We start from the raw sequence: 21,514 nt of genomic DNA, 5'->3' as shown, positions 1-21,514 counted from the left end.
CTAGTTTATGGTACATTGCCGTCAGTTTTTAGAAACTAATTTTAGATGCTTATTTTTAAGGATTTGTTTTTTTTGTCGATTATGGCATCACCGTCCATTATAGGGTATTTTACATTATAGGTATAATAAATCTATTCATACAAATACTGTAAATAGGAAAGTGTCTGTTGCCTGTCTGTTACTTCATCATGCTTAGGCCGCTAAGGCTATTTCGTTGACTTTGGGCACACCTTGGACACTAGCGATCAAATATATGAAAGAGGCGCGTTCCTAGCACATAGTCTAAGCTCGTGTAGGTGAACGCGTACTATGCTTGTATGAGTGAGATATGACAGGTCGACGGGTCGCGTTTTTGACAGGCGGTAACTGTGAGGTAGCCGAGAGGGGGTGGGCGAGACTTTCAGCGGGGAGCGGGAGTGGCCATACTGTACGATAGTACTCTTTATTATACTGTGCTTTGGGATAGAGATAGTTTTCAGTACCCGAAAGGACGGGGACGGACGTATAACTGAAACCACCATTTTAGGGTGTAAAGAGCGGTGGATTTTTTGTAACACCATTAGTTAAAATCAAATTTGATACAATAAAAACTATCTACCTGAAATAACTAATAATAAACGAAGACGCGGGTTCAAGCTAGTCTTATAATAATAGTAAAATTATCAACTGTTTTATGAGGCCCAACTATTTATTAAGACAAAATGGCGTGATGACTCTGTCGATGCCGTTGTGTCGCATGCAACGTGTACAACTGTACATACGACGCAGCCGCAAATTCGACACGCCGCGCCGCGCGTTGATGTCTTTTGTGCTGAGGGCTTATCGCATATATTCTATTACGGTCTCGAGTGCTATCGTAACATTTTAGTTTGTATTTTGAAAAATATTGTGTGATAACTGTATTCTACTTACTCCAGGGGCCTGTTTCTCGAAAGGTACAAGCCTTGTATTACAAGTGTGTTTCCATGACAACCCATACGATTTGACAGTTCGCGCACTTGTAATACAAGGCTTGTACCTTTCGAGAAACGGGCCCCAGGGGCCCATTTCTCAAAGCTACAAGTTACAATTTACAAGTGGTTGTCAATGTCTAATATGACAAGTTGGAAAGAGACTTCCGCTTGTAACTTGTAACTTTCAGTTTTGAGAAATGGGCCCCCCGACCGTACCATGAAAAAAATTGTAAAAGAGCACTCTAGTATTAAGGTTTTTGTTGAGGGGTAAGATGAAATATTATTATTATTATTAACAAAGCACTACTAACGGGTGGCTTTCTTAGATCTTATCCCGCAAGAATAACCCTTCAATCTTCCTCTACCTCACTTTACTTTATAAGGTTTACAAGAGCTGTGCCTATTTAATATTTAAGAATAGGTTTAAATAGTATATAGGATCTTCTTCAAATCTAGAAAAAAGGTATTAAATACATTACCTAAGAACGAAAGTAAGTGCAAAAAGCAAATCTTTCCAATTTAACGGACTAGTTTGATGTTAGACTTATATTGACCGGGATATAGACCGTGATTACCTTTTTGATCCGAGTTTTCCGTGATCATGATGCATGCAACTGCGTCGAAATATCGGGAGCTCGACAAAAATCAAAAAGGTAATCACGGTCTATATCCCGGTCAATATAAGTCTAATGAAAATAACCGTGAATCATTCAAAACTCTAATAGTTTGATGTTGTTATCCTCTTTATGTAAAATAGTTGTTTAGTATGAGTTTAGTGTCAATTGGTACCAAATATCGGCTAGATAACGATCTGTTTCGTATTCACTTTATTATTTTGATATGCATAAAATTGTAATCACACTGACAACCTCGTTCTAAATACCAGCGGCAGGTAGGAGTATCGCTGAGTTAGTATTATTTTCTTTGAAATTTTCCTAGATATATTATGCTTATATAATTTTATTTTTGCTATCAAAATACACTAGATTTTAATAAAAATAAATTACATAATTATGGACCATAAATAAGCAATCAAATAAAAATAAACTCAATGTTATTTTCTTAAATTGGACTTGTTTTGATAGTGTTTTTCCCTAATAACTATGTTTTTCTCTTTGTAGGTAACTGGCTCGTTTTCAGGGTATGTGTTGTGGGCACCCTTGTGCTGAAGGCTGCGCGGGCGGCGCCGGGACGCGTCCGGGAGCCGGCGGGCGGCGCGGCGCGGCGCGGTGGGCGCGCGGCTATAAGTAGGAGCGGCGCGCGCGGTCGCGAGGTTAGTCGCCGTTCGGCAGCGCGTCACAGACGGTGTCACTCTCCCCTCCGGTGCGTCCCCCACACACTCGCCTTTCTCACACGACCGGCGATCCTCGCTTGCGCAACCCCCGAAAGGTCGCCGCTATTGGCATTTAAACGCTCTCTGACATTAATGTTGCATTTAAATGTGCGATGTGGCTTCCTCTTTGAGCTCTGACTCTCTTTCGCACACTGTCGCAACAGTGTTTGGGAAAGGTGCGTGTGCTGATGTGAGTTTCTGTTGCAGCCCCAGCCCGACCGAGCCGGGCAGGCGCGCGTCCCATATCTCGCTACGCCACGCAACGCAACGCCCTCAACATGATCTTCAGGATTACGCTGTAAGTCATATGCATAACCACTTCTTCGTCCCTCTTTATAAACCTACAAACAAAGTAAATTAGACGACCGACGTTATCGCAATAGTAAATTACCATCAGGTGTTTAACAAGGATAATTAACGCGATCACTTTCTAATACATAGTAGGCTTATCTAATTTAATACATCATCAAAAAAAAAACCGGCAAGCACTTAGCATAAAAGAGCTGTCAGCGCGATGTCACTTTCATCGGATGTTTGGTTAGATCGTGCGGTAACATGTCGCGGCTCTGGTTGCACAACCGTTTCCGGGATAGAGATGTCGCATCACATCGGATGCCGTGAAAATATGATCTAATTTCTTGCAAGGAAATCAAGTTTCCATTGCTCAACGGCAGCTGGCTGGCATCACGAATGAGGGCACGAGTTTCTCAATGAAGGCTGCGAAACATTTGCTTTTAAATATGCACGACTTAGTGAGTAGGTACATTGTTTACGCCGTAACACCTCGCCGCCCTCGACGGCGACGCCTATGCCGCCTACCGCCGCCGCCATCGCCGCCGCCGCCCTCCGTCCTCGCATTATCAACTTCAAGTTTTTAATCTAAATTGAAAGATAGCTTCACTAGACTCGTCACTATCTCATAAACAGTATCATTCAAATTAGAAAACGAATTGACATGTTTTTGAAAATCGTATAAACTATTCTGCAACTGTGTTCATAACTACTGCGAACTATCTACGAAATTCTTTATTTTAAATAGACAAAAGCTTCGCTTTGTATTTCTGATAAGGATTTTATCTAATATTCAGTGAATATTACATTCAATTTACAATCCATTGAAACGATAAGAAAAGAGGAAAGCCACCGCAAATTTGCGGCATATGGGTGCGGGTCATAGTTAACCACCATGAAACTTTCTGTTCGCACGAAGAAGCTCCGGCAGTTTCCCTGGCTATGTAAATGCGACTTGTTTATCGAACACTGCAACCAAGTGGCAAACTTGTCCTATTTCGCAAGAGGGTGTGTCTGGTATTTACTGTTATGACACAAGAGTTGATAAAACATCTACCAGGACAATCTACCGGATCCCATTGTTAGAAGTCAAGCCAGAGCTTGCAACACTAGGTGTTAAGTGGATGACGTGCGGTATCGTAACACAATGACAGAAACTTATGTTTGCATCTTAGCATTTAGAGTCATGTAATAAATAAGGCTGCAAAGGAAAGTGATGAAAAATAAAAAATCCTATCTACATGCAGCAAGAGAGCTTTTGTATGTAAGGTGGTTGTTCCAACAGTGGATCACCTAGTTTTTAGTGACGCACACCTCTAAAACTATACAAGGTGGAAATATAGAACTCAAATTCACACATAGTATATTTTATGCTTTATAGCTATTTAATAAAACCTTATAGATTTAAAAATTATTGTTATATAATTTATATACTTCTTTCGAGCACTTAAATTGGAAATTAACAATACCTACATTGTGCAATCAAGGTGATGTGACATAAATAAATGAATCTATTTGAGAAGATTCCATTATAAACTTCTCACTGAAGGTTATTATGACCTGAGTTTACAATAATTAGGTAATAATAATCGCCTGTGTTACAACGCACGGCACATTGTTCTCGCGAACATGAACATAATATTTCTCTTTACATTTATGACACACACTTTTAAACCACGAGTATTTAATTAACTTTTTCAATTCACAACCAGTTTTAGTTACTTACGAGTTTACCAGTACTTTTGTTGAGAGGTTCATACCAATGCTGCAATGCAGTATCATAATGTCCCATGCAGTATCATAAGGGCCGGAGATTGACTGCCCCGTGATGGACCCGGACCATAAACCCGTCAGACACGTGTGGGACTTCCCTACGAGAGGGATTCGGAAGTGGAATCCTGCCCCAGCCCAAGTTGAGGAGCCTCACACGTTCGCTGCGACACTGGGCCGAAAGGCCTTATACGAACTGTGATTAATTGCGAGTTAACTTAATTGCCGCAAGGAAGGTGTGAAATTTTACTGGAGAAGTAGGATACTATTCCTGTTGCATTGCAAATTAATCAAATGTCTTTCAAACTTCTGAACAGAAAGATAATTTCAAAGTGTGGTAAATTTACTGTGGCTCTTAATTCCAACGTGTCATTAACATATTTGTGCCACAGTATTGTGCTTATCTAAATGGTATGTACATGTGTCGTTATCAAATCATTGCGCAACTTCGTTAGTTTTGTCTAAATTTCAGCAATTTATTTTTTACCATTACCTAAACTATCTTTAAAAAATCCATTGTAAACTAAATTAAGGTATATTTCCAAGTTAAATGAATCGAACCGAAAATGATACATTGTAAAGTTATGTACAGTTGACAAACTAAAACATGAATCATTAATCAAAATCATATGGACCATAATACCGATTTATAATTAATGAGTTTAATGACACCCTGTAAGTATTAATGTGGACACCTCGTATTAAACTTTTGCGTTTATTTGGGAAACTTTACGTTCACAGAAGAGATTATAGTTTTTTTAATGAAATATCAAACACAATGGTAAATGACTGTGCAGGTTAGTAGGACAGGTTGATTAGGATTGTTTTCTTTATTTAGCAATTTTATTGATCTAGTGTTTCTTGCCTACTAATTATACGAGTACTTCAACATTAACCATGTTTAGGTAATCCTCCCTCCCTCTTTTTCAACTTACAAAGTTTTTATATTTTTTTTTGAGAAATTGTTACTTCAAGATCGCATGAATAAACACACAAAATATCTGTTGTAGTAATAATTCATGCCTCCTTAACAACCTGTCACGTGTAGTTTATTACTATTTATGTTTATTTTAAAAAAACCGGCCAAGTGCGAATCGGACTCGCCCACCGAGGGTCCCGTACAAACTTTCTTTCAAACTACTTAGTTAAAATAATCTGATGTTTTCATATAACTCTAATGACTTGACTAGAAGACAAAAGTATAGGTACTAATGAGCTTTATTGTGTATAGCGCCATCTCTCGGTGAATTCGCTAACTAATTTGCGCGACCTGTATACTGTGTCGGTTTTTCAGGGATAATTCTTTATAATGTTAACCGATTTAAACAGTTGTTACTTTATTGGAAAGAAGACGGTTTACGTAACATCTCGTATTAATTTGAAGTACGATATACATTCGCAAAGGTGGGTAAATTGAAAGAAAAAATATGAAAAGTTTTTTGTGAATTAAAAAAAATGTTTCCAAGATACAAACACGATTATATTTTTCCTGTAATATTTAGCATAAAACCAATGTTTTCTAAAATTTTCATAATTTTTAGTTGGTAAACTTCGGAGATAAGGGGGGGGGGGAACGGTATTTTTTTTTACATTTTCCTTCAAAATTCTTTTTTTTTCCACAACAAAAAAATTATAAAAAGCAGTTTATTTACGTTCAATTTGCGCTCTTTCTAACGATACCCCACTTGACCTAGTAACTTGAAATTTACACTTTGCCCCCCATTCATTTTGGCCATTTTCTACAATTAAAATTCATAAATTAAAAAAAATATACTTTCTATTTGTAGAGGTTTACAATGTTCACAACTATTCCAAATTTCAAGTTGATAGCATTAGTAGTTCTCGAGATATTTAGGAATGTGACAGACGGACAGACAGACGGACAGAGTCGCACCATAAGGGTTCCTGTTTGTACCTTTTTGGTACGGAACCCTAAAAATTGAACATTCATCAATCGAATATCGAAATGCTCTTACACCTTGCTGTCACTTGTCCGCGTCTCGGGCCAACACGTTTTTATATAAAATTATTCGATAAATCGTGACTGCGGACGTCATTATTACGTTATAGCCCGTAGGTAGGTATTGAAAGTGACAACGACTTTTTATGACCCAGGCTGACCTTCGTTTTAAATAGTTCCCGGCATCTGCACCGGTCATGTTTTCCTCAATCCTCGGACACTACCTTCCCTGTCACTAAAAATACCAAGAATATTTTGACTAGTGCTGCTGACGAAAAAACAGCCGGTAATTCTATACTTAGCATTAGTTTATTTTACTAAAACTTACTGTACCTTCCGTAATATACTTACCTACATTTCACAAGGTAATATGAAGAAAAGTTTTCCTATCCTATACCGACTAATATATTATAAATTATAATACTTATTCGTATCTATCCATACAATAGTTACAGTAAATTGCGACAACGACATTGTACATACATACTTTATTGTAAAATCGCCGCTAAAGCTTGAATTCTTAAGACAAATTTACTTTAAGATATAGATACGTAACCATACAATACTTTGTACGTTTTTAAGGTTGTCCGTGCGATCCGCGATGTACGTCGACCCCACTTGCTATCGTTTCTCAGGTACCTAAACCTTTTTCCCCGTTTCGGAAAACATTATAAATATTTACTAACTTACTGAATATAAGTAAGTATAGAGGTATATAATGTTTACTGATAATATTTCCAGTCCTAAGCGTTGCTGACAATTGACACATTTATCATAAGATAAGATTAACCGGGATATTAAGGACACTGGTGTAAAAGTGACTTTATAGGTCCTATTGTGGCGTAGGCGAGAGGCTGGCAACCTGTCACTGCAATGTCACAGTTTCATTTTCTTTCAACCCCTTATTTGCCAAGAGTGGCACTGAAGCTTTAGTAGTTTCATGTGTTCTGCCTACCCCTTTATAGGATACAGGCGTGATTGTATGTATGTATAAAGTGACTTTTACATCAAAAACAATGCATCGATTGTGTGCTTCAGTGTAACAAATTACATATCGTGCAGTATTTAGTACGTGCAGCCACAGTTAGTGTGTTCTAGTACCTATCTAAAGTTCAATCGTAAGTTACGTGTTTGTACGTAAGAATAACAATTGCTGGAGTTGTTATTGTTTCGTGACACTTCCTAATTAGGCAATTTAAGCAACCACGTCTGCATTACAGAATTGTTTCACTTTCGCTGCTTTACAACAGAACAGCTCGGTGCGTTTTGTCCTTTGAGTAATTATGTTAACTAGAGAGGGCACCTCAACTTGATTTTGTGTAACAACACTTAGAGCTGATCAGCACAAACGCGCTTAGTCTGTGCCGAACGGCTGTGGTAGATTGACGTATCGCAATGAAAAATATTTCGTCTAAATAATGCCGTCATGTGTAGTGAGGTACTGCACAAACTGCTCAGGAAAATCTAACAAAAGCTAAGGAGTGACTTTTCATACGTAGGTTTACTGCATTTTTGTTTAAACACGCTTACTTTTTAAAAAATGTATCAATATAAACTCATGCCGAAGCGCCATGTTGCGGCGGCCATGTTTCGTTGAAACCAAAGAGTAAAAAATGCAACAAAAGCAGACGTGACAATATCGCAAGTTAGTTCAAGTTTCCTATCATACATTAAATTATATATATTTATCGACGCAAAAAAGGTTATTTAATTGTTATTGTCAGAATTGCACAGTTTTCCGACATGTCGGTCTATAACAGATTCTCAATACGCGTGTCGAATTTCACGTGAGTATGTAAATGTAAGTGCAGTACCTAACCTGCCTGAATGAATTTGGGTAGGTAGACGGTCAAGCAAATTATGAGAGTATAAAAACGCGCGAAATTCAAATTTTCTATGGGACGATAAACCCGCGCCCATACATACATGGATGTAGATAAAGTTATATGTGTATAATTAGGCATTAAAACACTCATGTTATCTTATTAACACAACAAAAACAACACTCATCTTTTAATGCCTACCATTATGCAAATGTCACATAAATAACTAATATCCAGTTGCGGCTACGTGTACACATGTACGCTCAGTCCGTATACAGCTTTAAAAAATGTGGGCATTTGAAAAAATTGGAACTCACAGAGTTGTTAAAAAAAAGTTAAATCGCTGTCGGTTTTGCAACGATAATTAAGCATGGAATTTCAATAAGAACATCGTGAATACTAAGCTATAATCTAAATTCAGAACGTGAAAAAAGTTTAGTTTTAAATACAGATTTCAAGCTTGATTATCATTACAAAACTAACAGCGATTTATGTTTTTTGTTAACAACTCACGCTAATTGAAAGTCATAAATTAAAAAATGCCCATGTAAACCCATGTCACTTCTATACTACGACTTCTAATCTATGCACTCTATGCAGGGCTCATCATCGCGACCGAAAGGTCGTAAGCGCCGAGTAAAATCGTAGCGCTTGCGACGTTACGGAAGCAGGCCATTGGTTCACACCCCGCCCCCTCGCCCCGCCTTCAGCTTACAGGCTGTGACACGTTCGTTGTTTGCTATAGCTCCTCTATACGAAGTAATAATTACTCAATGGTTTTGTCGAAGCTAATGTGTCATTCTGGACGACGCTTGTTTACGAATACAAATCAGTGAGAAATTTCACCGTGATACAGATTTTCAATACAGAAGTGATGCGAATTGCCTCACACATAAAATAGAAAGTGAATAAATCGTAGCGTTTTTTCAAAACAACCGTTTTCTGCATCTATTTCGTAAACTGCCTAAATGAAAGATTTCTAGGGTGTGTCGAATTTTACTTATAAGCGATCTGATCTTTGGGAGTACCTAATTAATTTGTGGTTCAAATCCAAACTTGTACTACGCATTCGACCAGTGCACTGTATTGTTCGTCCGCCTTGCATAAGACCGTCCCCTTCCCCTGCAACAAGCTAATACGTTGCGTTTTATACATTGTTTTTGTACAGTTTCGCCACAAGTGTTCACGTTGAGCTGTTGATTATGCGTGTGCGAGAAAATCCTGCTCCTGCAGTAGCGAGTTGGGTAGGGCAGGGACGAAGTGGTCTGGGCTGCCACGCTACTCGTGCCGGCGCACGGTGCCGCCGCATGTCTTTTTCACGAGACGCGTCTTCGCTCGACCTTCACTTTCGCTTTTAGGCGTAAGCTCCGAGATGGACGCCATAAGCTTTGCGCGTTTTTATACTTATTCGTGAACGCAGATAACAAATACACATGCATTATAAAAAATACAGAAAGGATTGAAGTGCCATGAAATGGCCTCATCTGACTGGTGACTTCCAGCGCTGATCTTCCAATGATTTTTCAATTATAGTATCAAATAAAGAAAAATGTAATTATTGCGTTTCTTTATGTTTCGTGTTTTGCCAAAACTAAGAGCCGATCACATATTATCGACATCTGCTTAGACATTATATTTGGTTAAGTATGTAGTTTTTTATAGTTCCAGACTGCAAAACGGAAGTTGATTTCATTGCGTTATACCTTTTGCGATGTGCATATTTCAAATGAAAGAGAAACCTTAAAGTTTATACAATCTTACATTCGTTGCCTAACCGTACATCATAACGTTCGTTACTGGGAAGTTCAACTTAGTCACTATTTAGTGACTAAGTGACATTGACAGGTTACATCAGCAAAAATACAGTTTCGGAGAAATTCTTATTGACAAAAAAAAAATAGCTGCATTTAATAATGAGTAGGCAAAGTTACGCAATGATTTGTTAATATCGAAGAGCCTGCCGCGGGCGTCCGCCGCCGCCCGCGCCGCGTCGTGACGCTTGCCGGCTCGGGCAGCTTTCGCTCTCATGCCTTCAGTAATCATCTCCATCATTCATGGGAACCATTAACATTTAAATTTACAACTTTTTGCAATCATTAGGAACTCATTTGCAGTTGGTAGATTTGTAATAGGAAATCCTTTTTTGACGCTTTTCTTTGATTATTTGTAATTATTTTTTCCCCTCACTAGCTCGGAAACACGTGTTTTGTCCTTTAATACCAGCGGGTAAAAACGCATTTTATCCACTAGTGGATAAAGTAATTTGACCTTGAATAGAGGCAAATTTTCTGCTTTAAAATTGATAAAAGTGGATTAATCTAGTGATGAAGATGTTTTACTACCTGTGGAACTACTGGAAGCAGTGATAAATGCGTTTTTTGCGTTGTACTTTCCTCGCTATAGTGAGGGGAAAAGTTTTGTGTTACACACGAGTGCAAATGTATTTTACTTCTCGTGTGTTGAAAAATTCGCAAGCTCAGGATTCTATTCTCGAACCACTCGCTTTGCTCGTGGTTCAACTATAGAATCCTTTCGCTTGCTCGTTTTTCAATTCCACACTCGGCGTTAAAATACAACTTTGTACTCTTGTATAACAAATAACTATTTTCTGTCAAAGATGTCCTGAAATATCTACTACATATTTACAGCTATTCAGTACTAGCTAAATGACCTAAGTTAAAGTCTTAGTTTTGTTCTTAATTCTTTACCTTATAACTCTTATAAGGTTAAGATAAATGCTTATGTTGTAAACTGCCAAATACAGGTAGTTATTTTTATTTGAAACAAATATTCATTTTTGTAGTTAACTGATACAATACCTAACCAGCAGTGCGAACAATGGCCCGTGCTGACTGCGTGGGAGTGACATTGCCGCGTCACGCACATGGGGAAAGGGTTACGCGTTATCTACCGGCCCGCGGCCCTTGGCTGACCGCTTCTCAAGGCTGCCGAGCTTAACTTTGCGTTGAATTGCCATTTTTGGTATATCAAATTCTTTGTCAATGACAAGGATTATACGAGTTACAGTTCCGGCTTGAACTGTGTTATAAATTTACGATGGCTCATAAAAAATTAATCAGCTGATTAACCTTTTGAATATGTGGTGATATTTATAGTTGATCAGTAGCTGCGGGTGGTATGTTTGTTAGAGTGGTCGAGTTTGATGCTTTGCACTTTCTACAGTGAACCGATATGTCAAGGGCAGCCGGTGCGCCGCGGCGGGTCACGCGTTGACCCACCGCTCGCTAATCGCTGCGGTTACGTAACGAGCCAAACTCGTTGTCCAAATGACACACGCCGCTCCGGGGAGACGAGTGACCTATGCTTCATTAGCATAACTAACACTTTAATATCGTACTTATCACTCGAGGAATTTTAAGTTGTGCAATCATTAATATATGGATGTATTTATTTGACGTCCTGGCCTCTGTTTACAACTTCTTCTGCTAAAAATGAGAATACGAGTAAATGTATGTTCCCCCGGCCTTAAAACTACATTATTATTCTCATCAAATCTCATATATATAATTATATATAAAGGTTCAGGTATTTAATGCTAAATAGTTACTTTACCAATTTATAAAATAATTACAGAATAGTTTTCTAAAATTCCTAATAAATACTTAGTAGTTGAAATACCAGCGATAGTATTGAAGATTTTGAATACGATAGAGCGCTAGAAATTCAAATATTGTCCCTCCCGCCCTCCAATCCAATATTTTATTGATAGTGAGTACATTCTTGATTGTTACCAATAATTCGTAGAGTAAATGTTTACTTGCTTGTAAAATAGGCAAACATTACGAAAGAAATGTTTTAATACTTTCAGAGCGGTCGAGCTCGTAGCGGCAAATTACATGACCATTTACTGAAGTGGTATTACTTTTATAAAGTCATATTTCAGTTACACTCTATACGAACTAGTTGTTCAGTCCGAACTAAAAACTCACATTCACCGAAGAGTACCACAGCTAGAGGTTTTGATTTTTCTTATCAGTTAATCAGTTTAGAAAACATCTATTTGCCAGGACGGGGCCATAGCCACTTCGGTTGTTCGATCGAATATAAAACCTCCTGTCGAGAAATACGTCTTGGGAAGAAACGCGCCGACATGGCGCCATGACCTTAAACTCTGAACAAAACACGATGATGGCTCAGGACTTTAAGCAGAAAAGCCTTCGTCGTGTTTTACCAGCTCCAGCAGACGGAGTAATACTACCCAATACCCATAGTAGGTTTATGGGAAGTATTATTAGTGCTGCAACTATCGTCTACTACAGATGCTGTGGCCACTGAATGATTACTCAAGCAATGTTTATTTTTATGATTTTAAAACCAAGTCGTGTGTTAGTAAAAATGAAGTTTTTCTCGGCTCGTGCCCACTTTAATAGTTGCAGTAGCCCAATGATAGAATCAATTCAGTGTTGCAACGGCACACAACTTCATCGTAGCGCGCCAGGAATGCGGTCAGGTCGTAAGGTGAAATACCCCATAATGGACGGTGATGCCATTATGGACAAAAAAACACAAATCCTTAAAAATAAGTATCTAAAATTAGTTTCTAAAAACTGACAGCTATGTACCATAAACTAGAGTTGTAGAGCTGTTTCATTTTGAAGTTTCAATTAATTCGGTTATTTCTGAAGGAATTGGCGACAAGATAAAATTCATCAGTTTACTGAAAAAAATATCAAGACGAATTCTTAGTAATGTTGCTAAGAGAGTTGAGTTCATGTATAAAATAATAAAAAAATAATACTTGGTGTAAACTTGAATGCGTTTTACCTACTGCACTAAGCATGAGATAAGGTATAAAACATACTAGTTTGTTGCTCCAAAGATATAAAGAAATAGCGTTATTTTGCGAGTGTTGCGAGGAATGGTTAACTTTTATAGAGCACATCTAGGTAAAGCCGCGGAGATACAGAATCATTTAAATAAGTTTTTGCACAACTCGAAGAAAAAAGATCAGACGAAAATTGAGTGGGACGCCGAGGCAGAGACCGCGTTCGAGCAGTGTAAGGAAAGCCTTAAAAGCGCCGTTACATTGTCATTTCCGGTACCGGACGTTCCACTAGCTCTTATGACCGACGCGTCTGGAACTTGTGCAGGTGGCGTGCTACAGCAACGCACGAATAACGTTTGGAGACCCCTTGGGTATTTCTCAAAAGCATTTTCAGAGGCTCAGAAGAAGTACAGTACATATGATAGGGAATTGACTGCAATATACATGGCTATAGCACATTTTAGAAACATGGTAGAAGGCCGGAGATTGATAGTGTATACGGACCATAAGCCCCTCACGGTAGCGTTAACAAAAGTAGGCTCAGCGAAAGAAACACCTAGGCGAGCGAGACAGCTAATGTTTATAAGCGAATTTACGAGCGAAATAGAACACATTAGCGGCTCTCAGAATATAGTTGCTGACGCGCTATCACGGGTAGAAACAATAGCGTGCCCTGTAGCAAGCGATTTCGAAGAAATTGCGCAAGCACAGGAAGCAGATAAGCAGTTCGCGGACCTGTTTACAACAGATAGAACAAAGTATAAATTGTTAGGCATGCCAAATTCAAACGTAAAGTTATATTGCGAGATATCAGGTGAATTGGCTCGACCGTATTTACCAGAACAATTCAGGAAGATAGCGTTCGAGTCAGTACATAACGTTAGTCATCCTGGGATTAGGACCACGCGTAAGATGGTAGCCCAAAGATATTTTTGGCCAGGCATGAACAAAGATGTAGGCACATGGGCAAGGGCGTGCGTACAGTGCCAAAGGGCAAAGGTAAATAGGCACACGATATCGAAGTTAGGTAAATTTCAGGACGCGGAAAGGTTTAAGCATATTCATGTGGACATCGTGGGACCTTTACCCACGACAGCTCAAGGTTTTAGGTACATAGTTACTATGATAGATCGTCGCACTAGATGGCCGGAAGCCATACCAATTGTTGACATGACAGCGGAAACAGTATCTAAAGTTATTTATGAAAATTGGATTTGTAGATTCGGTTGTCCAAGTTTAATTACAACGGATCAAGGTAGACAATTTGAAAGCGATCTATTTAGGGGTTTGATGAAATTTCTAGGCGTTCAGAAGGTACGTACAACGCCTTATCACCCTCAGAGCAACGGGATCGTCGAACGTTGGCATCGGGTAGCTAAAAGTGCTCTAACAGCCAGGTTAGCAGACAACGCATCCTGGACGGACGAGCTTCCAACGGTTCTACTAGGACTCCGAGCAGCGTGCAGGTCAGACAATGAGGTAAGTGCAGCTGAGATGCTATACGGTCATGTATTGAGATTACCGGGTGATTTTTACGTTCAATCACAAAAAAGTTCCGACGACCCATTTTCATATGTAGAAAGACTTAGATCTGTAGTTGACAGTCTACGTCCCGCGTCACGAGCGAATAGCGATTCAAGAAAATTATTTGTGCATAAAGAGTTAGAGTCATGTTCTCATGTTTTTGTAAGGAATGATATGGTACGTAAACCGCTTACTCCTAATTATGACGGACCATATTTAGTTTTGAATAGAAGGCCTAAGACTTATAAAATTCAGTTACCTAACAGACAAGTAGAGATATCCATAGATAGGTTAAAACCAGCATTTTTGTTAAATGAACAGCCAGAAGTAGAAAGTTCCTCTGAAAAGACCTCAGTAACCGAAAAACTGCATACCTCCTATGATGGACAAGGAACAATTTACAAAACCAAAATTTACAAGAAACAATCCTATGTTAAAATAACTCAAACTAATTGTATTTGTGGTATATAATATTGACGCATTGAGTATCAGTTGGCTTTAAAAGTAAAATTTTAAACTTATTTCACTGTCCATAATGGGGGATCCATTACTGGAGAACTGCCGTCCATAATTGGAGAAAAAACACCTATTTTTAATTTGTTAACTATGAAGAAACCAATAGGAGTATCCATTCTGCAATACGCTTGAAATGTAAAAGAAGGATAGGACATTCAAGATTTAACACGCTTAGCGGTAGAATTTTTACATTTATCAGTGAAATATCGAAAAGAGGCGAAAATTTTTCTTAAACTGTCCATGATTGGGTCCGTTACCTTACCCTAAATAAACCAGCTATGCACACTTTGGTATTATCCATACGAGATCTTCGTCTACTTCATACAGATGTAGTTCATATCCATACTCATTTACCATAATGTATCGGCCAGTTTTAGTACAAAATAACCTAGATTGACTGAAGTAGCATCGTTTCCGAGAAAAGACAATGGTAACATTTTATGTAGATAGTAAACCTATAATTATAACCTAATCATGTCTTCTCTGCGCAATGGTTATGTCTGTCGGGTCAGGGACTAGTAGTAAGTTTAGTACCTATATTTCTCGCGATGTAACAGTTTTACTTAAATCATAGAGTATTTTGTCTGCAGTTCCGGCTCTACATCCGCCGCTACATAAATATAGTTTGCACACAACTCAGTTCATCCAGGCCAGTTGATCCATATTTTTATGAACTAGACTATACTACCCCATCAGGTCTAGAAAACATCTGCATTATAACTTTATAGCTTGCGAAGTCCACTCGTCGGAGGTAAATATTACCAACAATATCTATTGGAATGTTGAGAAAGCCGTTACATAATATTGTTTCTATCAAGTCATGTATCGAAACGATCCATCTTCCTTTCAGAAATATCAGTTGTGCTAGGAACTTTTGAAATTGTATAGGTTGGTGTTGACTGTTGGTCAAATTAAACGAAGGTTGGCTGCTAATAAAGTATATCGAAGAAAGTAGATCTATAAAAAACGTTTACAAACGTGTGCATGTCACGCATACTCTAATGTAACACCTCCATGTCGTGACTACACTGACAGCCCATGAGCCGGTGAGCAATTAAATAATGACCATTATGTGGCGAAAGGAAAAGGTGCATATCAATTTTTAATTGTTTTTTAACAACTATAAACAAATTAAACGTTTAGCCAACTTATGTTTTGATGTTATGTATTTAATGAGTTACTTAATATAAAAAGAGAATCTGATGGTGAAATCGGTTGTTCGCTTTGTCACAAGAAAGGCACCGACTACTTGTTAGTGCAAACCAAACTATGAGAATATCAACGACAAACATGTATTCCGATGAGATATGAGATTTAACGAAACCATGATTATGAACGTGACTATACCATACCGTATCACGATCTCAATTTTCATGTTTATCAAAATTGGAATAGGCTTGTTAGGTTAGGTAAGACAAACACTGTTTTTGGGCAGTCGTGTAATAAATTATACTTAAATATAGTGTTTAATCTTGGCCCACTTTTGTCGTAGGGTAAACAAAAATCTTATATCTATTATTATAAGTTTTCTCGTATAAGTAATTAATTTTCATTTGATGTAAGATATCGTAAGTGCTGGCAGTAAACTCATAACTGAGAGACGTTCGTTGCATCAGTGACAATAAGTCCGGCGACGCCACGTCAACGTAATCGGATATTTATGTGCGTCTTCATATTTTGTAAGCATCATTTTCGGACCAACAGTTTCACTTTCCTGCCGACGACCTTTAAAGGAATGCATAGCTATGCTATGTAACAGATGACCAAATTAATATCACTGTCAAGTAAACAAGAGACAGCCTGTACCTAACCTTTAACGTTCGGCTTTTAATATGGCATATGGCTTACCAAAAAAGCGTCATTAGGCTTCAAAAACAATGACTAAAATTTCACATATCTAAAATTTCAGTTTGTATTACACGTGAATTACAAGGACTTTCCATCATCAGCTTTCTATCGAAAATGTTTTTAAATAGAAATGTGTTCCGGTAGTCGTATTTTACTCTTTCAAATAAAAATCGCATCATAAATACTTTATGTCTATCTAGCAGGCCTAGATGCAAACAAAAAAAAAAAAGATATTCTCGTATATATTCGTAAATAGAAGGTGTTATTGAAAATGTGCGAGATTGCACGTGTCGAAAGGATGGCGCATGTTCTCCAACTGCCGGGTGGTGGTGGTGGTGAGGTGATGTCCACACGACACGTGTCTCAGCGGCAGGCTCACTGGATCGGAACGCATTTCCCATTCGCTCTTCCCACGTCCGCTGGGACGAGTTTAGCGGGCTTTCTTCGATTCGTACCACCGCACTAAACTTTCTGACATAAACTATATTATGCTGCGCTTTAAATCCTTTCAATTACACGTTAGGTTTCACTTTTAAGTATTTAAGTACTCACATATTCATGATTAAGACTTTAATCGACTTGTTAACAGCGTTATGTGTGTGTAAGCATAGACTAAACTTTTCTCTGGTGTAAGTAAGTTTGTTTTATCACAATTCTGAACAGAGATATTCGGATCCACAAATTGATCATTTTTCTATCGACATGAAACATGACTGTCGAGTACCTAGGTAGTAGAAATGATTTTTTCTTGAAATGTGATTAAAATACTGGTTTACGTCTTTTCTACTGTTACATTGCAATAAAAAATCATGTGCATAATATATATTAGTATTGTGTCATGGTATTTCAGCCAGAAACTCGTAAAGGGTGTGGTATCGAGCCAACTCACGAGTCGCGACTGTTCAGTCGGCTTACCTTACCTACGCACAGTTCCTGTTTACGAAACGTGTTCACCCGGCATTGTGGTAAAAGTTGATTTTCCGCTTGAGGAAGCATACCCATTCAGCAAGTATCAAGGTGTATATCCATGACGTTGATTCCAACCCCTATTCTCATACGTATAATTAAATTTACATTTATTTGTTTATAGGTTACTTGGTTGTGTTTTAATTTTTAGTTCTCTAATAAAACGCATAAGGTCGTTCTGGGTTATTTTTGGTATAAGTAGTTACGAGTTATCCTTAAGTAAATTGATATGCAATTCGTAATGTTAAACGGTACCTACAGTTCGTCAACCTTACGGTTAGTAATATACTGTATTACGGTCACGTAACAATTAACACCCGCGCCGTGATTAGAACTATAATAGGATAGTTGTAACGCCGGTTAACCTTTATGATATGCGGATTGGAACAGCTAAATACCGAAAAGAATTTATAACCACTATAACATTTATATACTCAACCGAGTTACTAAATTAACCTTCAAATAGTGATTAACATAATTATTTATAAATGTTAATTTTTGTATCTAGTTATTTTGTCAAATGTCGGATGGTTTTTGTTTACCTGTTCTTACATTTCGAAACAGCAGAAAACGTGTAGATTTACTTAATTAAATTAGGTTTTGGGAATTTTCTACATTATAGTTATACCAAGGTTGGTACATTGTGATGATTCGTTGTCTGGTACCAACTGGTTTTAAATCTGAACCTAGCGCGGGTTTTTTAAATTTGCAGTGCAAAAACTGCAGATATCATTTTGTTGTATACCAAATTAGGCGTTTGTATACAAAACTTACTCATTAGTCTCCTAATAGTACCTACCCAGCTTGCCGAAATGAACGCAGTAGTAGTCTTGCTAAATCTTACGCACAATTACGCAGTGAGACGTTGCCACTGTTACAAATATTATCACAATAGTTTTACCTCTTTAAATAAATGTTTTGTTTTATAATTAATCGTCTGTACTTATATTAATATTTAAATGCATAGGTACCGCAACAAATTGTGGCCGTATACTACTACTTACTATATGGTTATGGTACGTTTTAATGTTGTAACACTCGTAATATTACATTTCAAGCTACTAATCATAAATCTACTATCAGAATCCCGTTAAGCCATTTTATACCGTGTTTTAGTTCACGGATTGCATGTAAGTTTCATTAGATATCTAATAGCTTAGCGTTCAATAGCCTCTAACGACGAAATTATGATTCGAATTCGAACGAAGGACTTGATGTCCGTTTGTGTAGATATTCCGCTAGCATCCCGTCGCGGCGCGGTATGCGGCGCACGCGCCGTGCCAACACGAAATATAGCCACTACAGCGTACTGCGAGAGAATTTTTATTACATCCTCTGATGCATAGGTCATTCTTACTTTTTATTCGAAAGTAAAAACAATGCAACGCTCCAAGCGCGTCCAACGACTTTCTGTGACAACACATTATCTAATTGTAGGTAAATGTTTGACATTAATTTAGAGTAACAATGTTTAATATCGTAACTGTTTTGTCCCATCTCGATGAACGTATCTTTGACGTTTTCAGCAATTAATGCTTTTCTCACAGCTTCTGAATAATGACTAGTTACGTTAATATGCAAACTGGACATTACATTGTTTTATTCTACACAATTGTAGTAATTTTCTCTCATTATTACGGTGTCAAGATAGAATGAGAAATAGACAGAATTCGTGAAAACATGTAAAGTTTTATGCAACCATCTAGGTTCTTTTGTTGTCCGTTTGCATCGCCTATGGATCCGGTAATAAGTAGGTACGGTGTTATCTTAGTTAACTCAGGCAGTTTAAAGAGGAAATTAGTATTCATGTTTCATGCACATGACGTCAGAACAAGATTTTTATATGCTTTTGCCTTAATAAGCGAATGAATGAGGCAGATCAGTTTAATAGGTAGATAGATAATTGCATACAGCGGGGTGTTCTGGTGGTGGCGACGCACGTTCACCCGCGACCTCGCGCCGTCTCCCCGCGGGCCTTGTCGTAGGACACTGCACAGTTATTGTCTCTAACCGATATCGCCTTGATAGAAAGATAGAAGCAGGAAATATAACTGCGCGGTCACGTATATAGGATCTCGACCTGCCTTTTCTGTAAGTAGACGACGTGACCTTTGCGGCTGTTAACATGAACGTGTGCGTGTGGATTGAGTGAGCACCTTCCGAAAATAAAAAAAAATATGCTGATCATTTAGTAAAAGTTCTAAAACAATTGTAAAACGAATCTATGAATTTGTAAAAAGATAAATCAAAATATACAGTCATTAACATGTGCTCACTCAGTTCTCACAAACTACCAACGAAAACAGTGAATGTATTCATTTAACATATAATATTTATATACTAACATTTAGTAAAAAATATGCCAACCTACCTCTATAAATTTTAGATCACCTAGTTACGTATTTAATTTTTTACAAATAGTTTCTTATACTCACTCAATCCTCACACTTTTGAAAAGCCGAATTTTGATGAAAAACATAAGATTTAGACCGCTATTATATGTGTATAGTTTAGTAAAAATGAAATGGGAATTTGTAAAATACAAAACGAACCACTAACGTGTCAGGTTTTTTTATAATAATTTTTTGTAAGTGCTCACTCAGTCCACACGTTTTGAGAAAGTTAAAAATGTAAATATCTAAAGATTTGTAGCACCCCAGACACTCGAAAGTACTTCAACATTTAGTAAAAATTTTTACTAAATATCCACCATCTAATATTTTATATTCGTTGTCTGGTTTTAAAGATATTCAGACATAACTTTTCTCATACAAATGTATCATGTAGGGTGACCACACTAATATTATGTTATTTAAATTAATACATTCACTGTTTTCGTTGGTAGTTTGTGAGAACTGAGTGAGCACATGTTAATGACTGTATCTTTTGATTTATCTTTTTACAAATTCAGAGATTCGTTTTACAATTGTTTTAGAACTTTTACTAAATGATCAGCATATTTTTTTTATTTTCGGAAGGTGCTCACTCAATCCACACGCACACAACATGAACCGGCAGAGAATCACACCCGTCTCCTTTAGCTTTTACCTCACCGTAAACTACTTACAAGTGTCAAAGCTTACAATATCGAACCTGCGTGACCGAGCTCAATAAATGCTTTACAATCGTATCTACTTACGAAAGTCACTTTATGAAACCTTTCTCAATATTTTTTTTGCCTTTTACGAACCTTGAACACTTTGTTAATCGGCATAATCAGACAATAATATTTCATGCACAAACTACGTCTATAATAATCGTTAACCGATGTTGCAATTCAATTAAACGGGAATTGAATGCCAGTATCTATGGTAGCTGCTTATGATGTGATGATGAATACAAAACATCCACGTAGCGTAGGTAACGTATAAATTCAATTATTTACGTCGATTAATCTTTGACATGCATTTGCGTGGTGTAGTTACTTACCGCGACTTTACAAATATTTTAATGATAACTGGTTGATTATATAATCTTAACACCCGGATAGAGAAATTATTCAGATCCGGGTTTCTCCGTGCACTGCAAATAATATTATATATAATCGTTAATCATTGTTAATCGATCCAGATCAATAATTGGTCGTTACTTAATTACTTCATTCTTCAAGTGAAACTAGTTTTATTTTTGCCTTGATAAAATAATAATTTCAAATAACCCGGCAAATATCTTTCTTGAATTCTATACTTGTGTTCTAACCAAGTAGCTTCCCATGTGTGATTATTAAATAGAACGGGGATAATA

General features: G+C 37.6%; 1 protein-coding gene across 2 annotated transcripts in view; it reads left to right on the top strand.

The window, feature by feature from the left end:
• The first annotated feature begins 2,236 nt into the window (after positions 1 to 2,236).
• LOC125240877 (flocculation protein FLO11) overlaps positions 2,237 to 21,514 on the top strand; it is a 64,254-nt gene continuing 44,976 nt past the window's right edge. Inside the window, exons 1-2 of one of the 2 annotated variants that reach the window (XM_048149024.1) lie at positions 2,237 to 2,276; positions 2,494 to 2,584. In XM_048149024.1, coding sequence (XP_048004981.1) covers positions 2,565 to 2,584 — 20 coding nt within the window. In that variant the 5' untranslated portion in view covers positions 2,237 to 2,276; positions 2,494 to 2,564. Of the gene's footprint in view, positions 2,343 to 2,493; positions 2,585 to 21,514 lie in introns of both variants that reach the window. The other variant, XM_048149025.1, reaches the window with a different exon arrangement.

Source organism: Leguminivora glycinivorella, chromosome Z, assembly GCF_023078275.1.
Source record: "Leguminivora glycinivorella isolate SPB_JAAS2020 chromosome Z, LegGlyc_1.1, whole genome shotgun sequence".
Taxonomy (NCBI): domain Eukaryota; kingdom Metazoa; phylum Arthropoda; class Insecta; order Lepidoptera; family Tortricidae; genus Leguminivora; species Leguminivora glycinivorella.
The sequence above is the reverse complement of the archived record's forward strand: the minus strand, read 5'-3'. Positions and strand labels throughout refer to the sequence as shown.